This window comes from Procambarus clarkii, chromosome 29 (genome assembly GCF_040958095.1).
Source record: "Procambarus clarkii isolate CNS0578487 chromosome 29, FALCON_Pclarkii_2.0, whole genome shotgun sequence".
Taxonomy (NCBI): Eukaryota; Metazoa; Arthropoda; class Malacostraca; order Decapoda; family Cambaridae; genus Procambarus; species Procambarus clarkii.
Genome location: NC_091178.1, coordinates 9,278,649 through 9,288,673, shown reverse-complemented (window position 1 = coordinate 9,288,673; position 10,025 = coordinate 9,278,649). Strand labels below are relative to the sequence as shown.

Sequence of the window (10,025 nt, the reverse complement as noted above, 5' to 3'; positions counted from 1 at the left end):
GGAGCGAGGCAGTGTTCTCAGCACCAGGAGCGAGGCAGTGTTATCAACACCGGGAGCGAGGCAGTGTTCTCAGCACCGGGAGCGAGGCAGTGTTCTCAGCACCGGGAGCGAGGCAGTGTTCTCAGCACCGGGAGCGAGGCAGTGTTCTCAGCACCGGGAGCGAGGCAGTGTTCTCAGCACCAGGAGCGAGGCAGTGTTATCAACACCGGGAGCGAGGCAGTGTTCTCAGCACCGGGAGCGAGGCAGTGTTATCAACACCGGGAGCGAGGCAGTGTTCTCAGCACCGGGAGCGAGGCAGTGTTATCAACACCGGGAGCGAGGCAGTGTTCTCAGCACCGGGAGCGAGGCAGTGTTATCAACACCGGGAGAGAGGCAGTGTTGGCTTGCCCCGTGGCAAGAGCAAGCCTTGAGGGACTGCCAATAATTATAGAAAATAATGATGATGATGATTAGGATAAAGAAGAAGCAGAAACAATAGTGTCTGCACGTGACTATATCAGCCACACAGCCAAAGATCCGCTCCCACATCCTGAGGGAAGTGACACATGACCAGCAGGGACGTCCTGCAGTCCTGGTGCAGCCTGCGGGGGCAGAGGACGTCATCGGAGCCGGGTCCCGTGCACTTGATCATCCAGGGAGGAACCCAGCCAGACCAGGATGGTGGACCAGTGGACGGTGGTGTGGTGGTGCCTGATGGTGATCACTGCAGACGCGGGCCTCGCCAGCGGTGTGGAGGGTGAGTATGAGAGAGAGAGAGAGAGAGAGAGAGAGAGAGAGAGAGAGAGAGAGAGAGAGAGAGAGAGAGAGAGAGAGAGAGAGAGAGAGAGAGAGAGAGAGAGAGAGAGAGGGAGAGAGAGAGAGAGAGAGAGAGAGAGAGAGAGAGAGAGAGAGAGAGAGAGAGAGAGAGAGAGAGAGAGAGAGAGAGAGAGAGAGAGAGAGAGAGAGAGAGAGAGAGAGAGAGAGAGAGAGAGAGAGAGAGAGAGAGAGAGAGAGAGAGAGAGAGAGAGAGAGAGAGAGAGAGAGAGAGAGAGAGAGAGAGAGAGAGAGAGAGAGAGAGAGAGAGAGAGAGAGAGAGAGAGAGAGAGAGAGAGAGAGAGAGAGAGAGAGAGAGAGAGAGAGAGAGAGAGAGAGAGAGAGAGAGAGAGAGAGAGAGAGAGAGAGAGAGAGAGAGAGAGAGAGAGAGAGAGAGAGAGAGAGAGAGAGAGAGAGAGAGAGAGAGAGAGAGAGAGAGAGAGAGAGATACACATCATGGTCGTCCCCTTTGATGTTGCTGGATAGGTCGTTCTCGTTGGTCACTTTAACCTCAAGTGTTTCATGGAACACAATGCGCAGACACACGGTATAAACTGCAGGGCTTGAAAAAGGTCAAAATAAATAATATATGGAAATAAAATCACAAAAGATGGAGGTACGAGTACATGAATGAGCCTTAGAGGGAGCAGGATGTTACAGTACCATGGCATTGTACCTTACCTGGATGGTACACTGTGAGCCCAGCGTTGAAGGTAAAGATGGTACTGGGGTGTGTGGATGCAAGATCTTCTGGAAGGTCAGAATTCTCATCGTATGAGAATGAGAATTCTCTTTCACATCTTTGATAATGTTTCCTGTACAGCTGAAGGGGTAGCAGCCTCGCCCGTACGGGGCTGACGATCTCCTTTATTTACCTAGCAAATATTGAATGTATTTACATAGGTTACCCAAGGAACAGGCCTGACTACGAGATAAGCAAGTCTGAGGTGATAGCAAGACATTATAGTACCGTGATATTGTACACCACTCGGGAAATATTTTCAAATGACAGAGTTTGACGCCACATGTGGCACTGGTCGAAGAAAGTACTCAGAGAGCACAGAAAATGACGGTACTGACTGATGAAAGTACTCAGAGCATGGAGAGTGGATGTACTGGTCGAGGAAAGTACTCAGAGAGCATTGAGAGTGACGGTACTGACCGAGGAAAGTACTCAGAGAGCACGGAGAGTGACGATACTAGCTGAAGGGAAGGAAAATGTTCTAACATTGCATGTGTCATCCCTGGCGTCTGTGACGACATTTCCTGTTAACAATAAGAAATGTTAAAAATCAGAAAACTAAAAATCATAAGGGAATTATTTAATTTATAAATCGCCATTACCCTCGTTGTTATGCCTCAATGGTCTTGGATACATTTCATGATATTAATAAATTAAATAACTTACAAAATATTTCATTAAAGATGTATGAAATATTCTACCTTGTTGTTCTTTAAGATTCAGCTACTCGGAACAAAAAGTTCCAAGTAGCACGTATTGAACTTTATATTATACCAGGCAACTAAAATTTTGAACATCCACACTGTACAGTGTACAAGATGCAGTACAGCATCTGGTGCTGGTCTGTGACGTCACCACTAGTTGATCACTAACACCAACATTTCCTTTAACCTTTATGTGGACCGTTTTCACCTCCAGCGTCCTCCATCTTCCGCAGAGTGCTTCTTGTACCCCGTGAAGAAGGGGGAGCAGAGCCCCAGCGTCCCCCTCCAGGCCAGCAGCGACACCATCATCTCCATCAACAACATCTACGACAACAACACCATCACCACCATCACTACTGACGATGGTGACTGTGTGGCGCGGGTCCTTCATAACAGCACTCATCAACCGAGGAAAGATGGCTGCCCTGTCCTCGACGCCAGCGCTGGTAATTATAATACTTTTTAGTTTAAGTCTTCTGAGGAATGAGCCACATCACTGGTCAAGTTGCTCCCTCAGTAACGCTGGCCAGGAGACAATTGACAGTAATTAACTGTCACTATGATGATCAGTATTATCGTGATCATCTCATCCTTGTGATGCGCATTAGTCATCGTACACCAACAGGTGAGCATCTTTCTTTTGAAAGTATCATTACTTACATGTATATACTATATATATATATATATATATATATATATATATATATATATATATATATATATATATATATATATATATATATATATATATACATATATATAACTTACACCCCAGAAGTGACTCGAACCCATACTGCCAGGAGCACTATGCAAATGGTGTACAGGGCACCTTATCCACTCGACCATCACAACCGGACAAAAGCTGATGGTAGCCGAGGCTATATCCCCAACAGCCCGCCGGAACTCTGATGGTAATCTTGGGCATGGTATTTTATCAAATCACCTCATTCTCTGGGGCACACGTGAGGAACACAAATGCGAACAAGCCTGAATGGTCCCCAGGCATACATGCAACTGAAAACTCACACCCTAGAAGTGACTCGAACCCATACTGCCAGGAGCACTATGCAATTGTTGTACAGGGCACCTTATCCACTCGACTATCACGATCGGACAAAAGAAGAATAGTGCCAAGACAATGAATACTGACAGCGAAGAAAGACAGTTTGCAAGAACAGTATTCAAGTTAACGGCAACTCTAAGGAAAAATCAAGCCCGTCTTCAGTATCTTTTATAATAATAATAATAATAATAATAATAATAATAATAATAATAATAATAATAATAATTAAATAATAATAATTCATTGTGTAGGGAGACATGAAACCATGTTAAGAAGATAAGAATTAGGAAGCACAGCAGCAAGCCTGATGGTCCACGCTAGGCGGGTTCTGACATGTTCAAACTGTTTCAGAATCCTGTTTATATTTTCCTTGTTTATAACCCTAACGCACTTGAACACTTGGATCGTGTCCAAATTGTCCTCCGTCTCTCTAACCAGAGCAGATTAGGACTTGCATGAGTTATACTCATCCAAGTGGAGCCTCACCAGTGCTAGGTGTAACTGAAGGATGATACTCGTGTTTCTGTTTGCAGACGATGAGTTACAATTACGTGGCTGAAGATATGATGACCAAACCACACACCAGAGGATGAGAAAACGACGACTTTTCGGTCCGTCTTGGACCATTATCAAGACAATCGGCTTGATAATAATCCAGGACGGATCGAAACGTCGTTGTCTCCTCATCGTCTGTTATGTGGTTTGGTCATAGTGTTTCTGTTGATGATGGTTATTATAATAAATCCCAGCACCCTGTTTGTTTTAATTTGTGCAGTGATACATTGCTGTCTGGGCCTCGGGTCGCTGCTGAACATTACTCCCAAGTCTCTCACACAATTTGATATACTCATCACAGCAGTATTGATGTGGTACATAGCATCAATGTCATTAATATATGTAAATTTGTTAACTTAGATAATGTTAAACTGCATTTGGCATCTGTTACTTCGCAGTTTATTCAGGGTTTTCTTTTGAATTCGTTGCACGCTCAATATTTATATCGTCAGCAAACATGCTGTTATCACTGGTCTCTCCAGTATTACGGTCGATGATGTAAATTATTATATTAGGGTTGTTGATTTATGAAGCGAATTACCAGTAACATGAGAGACTTGACGTCGCTGGACTGTTCCAAGCGAAGGTTTGAAGTAAATATGAACGAGTTTGGATGTAATAAAGAGGAGCAGCCTCGCATGGGTCAGTAGGCCTTCAACAGATTAATATATTCTTATATTCTCCCCAGTCGACACCAGCACCGGGACGTGGCAAGAGTTGGTGACGGTGGTAGTGCATCGGGGAGGAGGGAGGACCAGCGTGTACCTGCGGGACTCCGGGGACGAGGAGCAGCTGGTCAAGGTCCACCTCGGAGACGCCAGCACCGTTCATGTTGTGTCCCAGGAGTTCGTCAACGTTGCTTACGGCTGTTGCCACGGTGAGGAGAGAGAGAGAGAGAGAGAGAGAGAGAGAGAGAGAGAGAGAGAGAGAGAGAGAGAGAGAGAGAGAGAGAGAGAGAGAGAGAGAGAGAGAGAGAGAGAGAGAGAGAGAGAGAGAGAGAGAGAGAGAGAGAGAGAGAGAGAAAATTATTCAGATTAAAATTGTTTTCCCTGATGTTGTAAGTTATTTTACGGTTAAAGATAGCTGTCGTTATTTCTATAATATAAATGAGTTATTATAAATATTTGTATGTCCAAAGTTACCAGCCAGTGTTGAGTGTGAAGTTGTTAAGAGTCAGTTGTGGTAGTGGCGGGTCTCACACTGTTGGGGTATTCCAGGATGTTTCCAGTTCCAGAACGGCCACCATTCACAAGAGCTTCAGAGACGGACGTCCTGGATCTTTACTCTTCTACGGACGACTTACGGGCTCGGGACCACCCAAGAGGACCATATTTGATTTAAGAGTCGCTGGTTGGACCGAAAGGAAAGATTTCTTCCCAGAGAACAGTGCTATGAACAACACTCACTGGTTCGCGTTCCGAGCGCTGCCACAGTACACCGAAGGCAAGAAGGGTAACTTACGGACAATCCCTCACACTCCGGTACGAGACTGCCGCCTCCAGCTGCAGCCCGGAGGACCCAGGCCTGCAATACAGGACATAATGTAATGTATGCAGGAGCAGTTGATTCCAGGGATTTGTACCTGTCTTTCAGTGCGACGGAGAACGTGCGGTGGGCCGTGTTCTGCCGGCCTCGGGCCACTAGCCAGGTGCCAGGTGAGGAGGACCAGCCAGCTCTTACCACAACCACCTCACAAACCACTATTAATTGTTCTTTTCCCTTAAACAAGAGGAACCAAACTGATGATTTTCAAGGATAGTGTTTATATGCTACATTGGTATGTGAATATGCTTCGTTAGTATGTGTATATATGTACTAGCGACGGGGTGGGAGGGGGGATACCCTGCCGTGAGGTCGCTCTCTGACCTCTCTCAATCACCCCCCTCATCTCTCTTGCTTTGTCCCCTCTCTCTTCCTATCTCATATTTCCTCTTCTCTCTTCTCCCTTCCTCCCTCCACAGCTGCCCTCACCCTCTCCTCCCTCCACAGCTGCCCTCACCCCCTCCTCCCTCCACAGCTGCCCGCTCGGGGTGCCTTTTTACAACTAGGCAAGATTAAATGTGATAAAAGCAGCACTACAAAGCCTTAGTAAAAACCCAACTCATCTTTCTCTGAATTCATGCTGTGTTAATTAGACACTGACTCAATGCTGAAGCCGCATACTCCAGGAATGGTCTGACATATGTGGTATACAAGGTTCTTATTGATTCCGTACACATATTTCTATAGACAGTGCTTATACTGGCATATGCCATATGGTGATGATGACATACATTTTAAGGGGACTTCAGGAGACAGGTAGGTGAGATATCAAGCCCAGATCCTTCCTTGTGTTATATTATTGGAGAATTTTATCTCCCATTTAGTTCCTTGTGTCCGAGTCCTCCTCTCTACACCTATTTTCTGTACCTTGCACTTATTTGAGTTCAACTCTAGTCGCCATCTGTTGGACTGCTATTTTAGTTTGTCCAAGTAATCTTGTAGTCACTTGCTATCTTCCTCTGTCTTAACCCTTCTTATAATTTTAATACCAGCTGTCATCATTGAAAGGAATAAGTCTATTCCTGCTGAAAGATCATATACATATATCATAAAGAGGATAGTTGCGAGTACTGAACCCTGTGGGACTCCGCTGGTGACATCTGGCGAACCTGATCTCTCCTCACAGTACCTCGCTTTGTTGTGTTGTGTCGGTACTGACTTATCCACCGGAACTCCTTGCCTGTCACTCTTGTCTGTTTTGTCCAATGAATGCAAAAGTCTCTTAAAGGGTACTGTGTCGAAGATACAGTACCCCTGACAACCAAAAGATATACACTCTGCCCACCGGTTTGTCTTGTGAAGCAAGATTTAGTATCCCTAAATCTGTGTTGGTGGTGTTACAAAGTCCTTTAATTATCTCCAGAATGTGCTGTTAGCTTTTCTCTCGCAATCTTCTGAATCACTTTGCATGTATATTTCTGATTTTACCTGATTTACCTGAGGGCCACTAACCCTAGTGGCCACGACGAGGACAGAAAGCCTGCGGCTTGTCGAAGGTCTTCTCCCCATTTGCCTAGATGATCTTTTCCAGGTATATTTTTAAAATTCAGGACAGTTTTGGCAGTTACGGATTCGGTGGGTAGGCGGTTATATGGGTTAATAACCCTGTGGGTGAAGAAAAAGCATCTCCTGTTCTCAATACCACACTGTGGCTTGTTGAGCTTAAAACTGTTGCTTCTTGTTTGTGTGTCATATGAATTCTCTGAAGAAAATATCCGAATCAACATCCTCTAACATGTTTAGTATTTTAAAAGTTTCAATTAAAAAATTTCAATTAATGACATTTTCCTACTACATGAAAAGACGATTTCATGTAGTATATTGGAACTACATTGGCCATCTTCAAACTTTATGGTAGGTCTTGTGTTTCCTGAGACCTTTTATACACCACAGTGTGTGGCTGCTGCCTCTTTTAGAATATCTCTTAATATTTATATTGTGTAATATTTTGTCATAAGAGATCCTGAGTTATCCTTGACCTCCCCCAGCTTACCAAACCCCATCAACCGTCATCATCAGTGTTATCTTGACTCACGTATTACAATGTATTACAAAGGATTATATTATTATTAACATCTTTATTGACAAAATTAATTACAATTTTGCCTAATCTGAGGATTTTGATAGTCTTATTAAATTGAGGTTAATGCTAGTATTCACTGTCACGCAGGACAGAGGGTCATACATAAGACAATAGGCCTAAACTGTAGGCTGAAGCACATATATATCACGGTTACAATCAATGTTTTAATGTGTGGATATGTGAAAACAACTTTCTATTGTGCACTGCCACACAAGTGCAGGGATGGGTTCATAAGTGATACAGCTTAGAATATAAGTAGAAATTGTTCTTCATTCTTTAAAATGGACAAGCAAATTTTGGGTAAATTGTTAGGATGTCGTCCAGAACACCTGAGTCAATAAAATAGTTACACAGTTGGTGGTACAATAGGCCAGGAGGTCTAAAGTCCTTTACGGTTTCACATTCATCAATATAGTGTTCTAGTGAATGCATTAAAGGTTTATCACAGAGTTTACAATCTGAATATTCTGGTAGTGGCTCAGCCTCACTAACCTGCCAGATGTGTCTATAGCCAAGGCGAATTCGCGCGATTACTACATCACATTGCCTGGTCCGGTTACTGTGCTGACCATACAAATACCTATTATTACAGAACTTGTCATAACTTTTAATACTGCAGCTTTCAGGTCTCTGTGCATTTCTTAGTTCTTCTAAATCTGAATTAATTTCTTTAATTTGTATGTTTCTAATAACTGCATTAGATAGTCCAAAATCATAATCAATGTTTTCTTTCCTGCAAGCCTCATTGGCCAATTGATCTACAAAGTCATGTTTTTCAACTCCAACATGGGATGGGATCCACACAAATTTTATACAAGAATTATTATCATTGGCAAAAATTACATTCCATTTAATATTACAAGCTACTTCCGACATACATTGTGATGGGTTATTTAAGGACTGCAGAGCACTTTTAGAGTCACAGAAAATAACTCCACCACCATTGAGCTTAAGGTATTCAGTGGCTAGATAAATACCCAATAGCTCGGTCTGTGTCGTGCTTGCCCAGTTGTTCAATCTCTGTGTACTAGTCATGATCATTTCATTCCCTTTATACACTGCACATGCACAACCTGTTCTACCAGTGCCTAACTGCACAGAGCCATCAGTAAAGGCATAGGATTCAGTCGGTTTGAGAATTTGAAGATGACTGTCAATAGCTTCTAATGTTATACATCTCAAAATGTCAGTGTTATACATTTGTTTTACACTGATGGGAGTATAATGCAGAGAGACCTCCACATCTTTCCAAGGGGGAATATAGTGAACAGTTTTATCAGGGTTAAGAGATACATTCAGTTTCTGAAGATTATAGACACAACAACTGAGCCACACACTGTAGGGAGCTTTTTGCGGCGGATTGAGGGAACAGTCAGAATTGTTTAGAATGGATCTCAATTTAATTTGAATAGAGCTGGGGGGACCATTATTTTTCAAAGTTTTGGCGCAAAACATAGTACTAAGTAGAACTATTCTTTCGTAAATGGAAGGTAAGTTTAGTTCCTTTCTCATGTTAACAATTCTGACAGTTCTAGGACAACCCAGGATGATGCGCATGGCATCATTCTGTACTACATCTAGGCCTTGTAATTGTTTAGGAGAAAAATTAAGAAGATGCAAGGCATAATAATCAACAACAGATCGTATAAAGGCAATATAAAAACTACGAGCATATTTTATGTTAATGCCAAATCCTTTGCCAACAAGAGTTCTGAGAGGTTTAAGACGCTCAACAAGTTTTTTACGCAGGTTGCTGATGAGATTTGAGATATCAAGCCCAGATCCTTTCTTGTGTTATATTATTGGAGAATTTTATCTCCCATTTAGTTCCTTGTGTCCGAGTCCTCCTCTCTACACCTATTTTCTGTACCTTGCACTTATTTGAGTTCAACTCTAGTCGCCATCTGTTGGACTGCTATTTTAGTTTGTCCAAGTAATCTTGTAGTCACTTGCTATCTTCCTCTGTCTTAACCCTTCTTATAATTTTAATACCAGCTGTCATCATTGAAAGGAATAAGTCTATTCCCGCTGAAAGATCATATACATATATCATAAACAGGATAGTTGCGAGTACTGAACCCTGTGGGACTCCGCTGATGACATCTGGCGAACCTGATCTCTCCTCACAGTACCTCGCTTTGTTGTGTCGGTACTGACTTATCCACCGGAACTCCTTGCCTGTCACTCTTGTCTGTTTTGTCCAATGAATGCAAAAGTCTCTTAAAGGGTACTGTGTCGAAGATACAGTACCCCTGACAACCAAAAGATATACACTCTGCCCACCGGTTTGTCTTGTGAAGCAAGATTTAGTATCCCTAAATCTGTGTTGGTGGTGTTACAAAGTCCTTTAATTATCTCCAGATGTGCTGTTAGCTTTTCTCTCGCAATCTTCTGAATCACTTTGCATGTATATTTCTGATTTTACCTGATTTACCTGAGGGCCACTAACCCTAGTGGCCTCGACGAGGACAGAAAGCCTGCGGCTTGTCGAAGGTCTTCTCCCCATTTGCCTAGATGATCTTTTCCAGGTATATTTTTAAAATT

General features: G+C 43.2%; 2 protein-coding genes across 2 annotated transcripts in view; one reads left to right on the top strand and one right to left on the bottom strand.

The window, feature by feature from the left end:
- Tim9a (translocase of inner membrane 9) overlaps positions 1-10,025 on the bottom strand; it is a 225,468-nt gene that overhangs the window by 38,118 nt on the left and 177,325 nt on the right. The window lies entirely within an intron of this gene.
- LOC123765014 (uncharacterized) overlaps positions 294-10,025 on the top strand; it is a 29,396-nt gene continuing 19,664 nt past the window's right edge. The window contains exons 1-3 of the mRNA XM_069333420.1: positions 294-736; positions 2,472-2,684; positions 4,545-4,733. Coding sequence (XP_069189521.1) covers positions 658-736; positions 2,472-2,684; positions 4,545-4,733 — 481 coding nt within the window. The 5' untranslated portion in view covers positions 294-657. The remainder of the gene's footprint in view (positions 737-2,471; positions 2,685-4,544; positions 4,734-10,025) is intronic.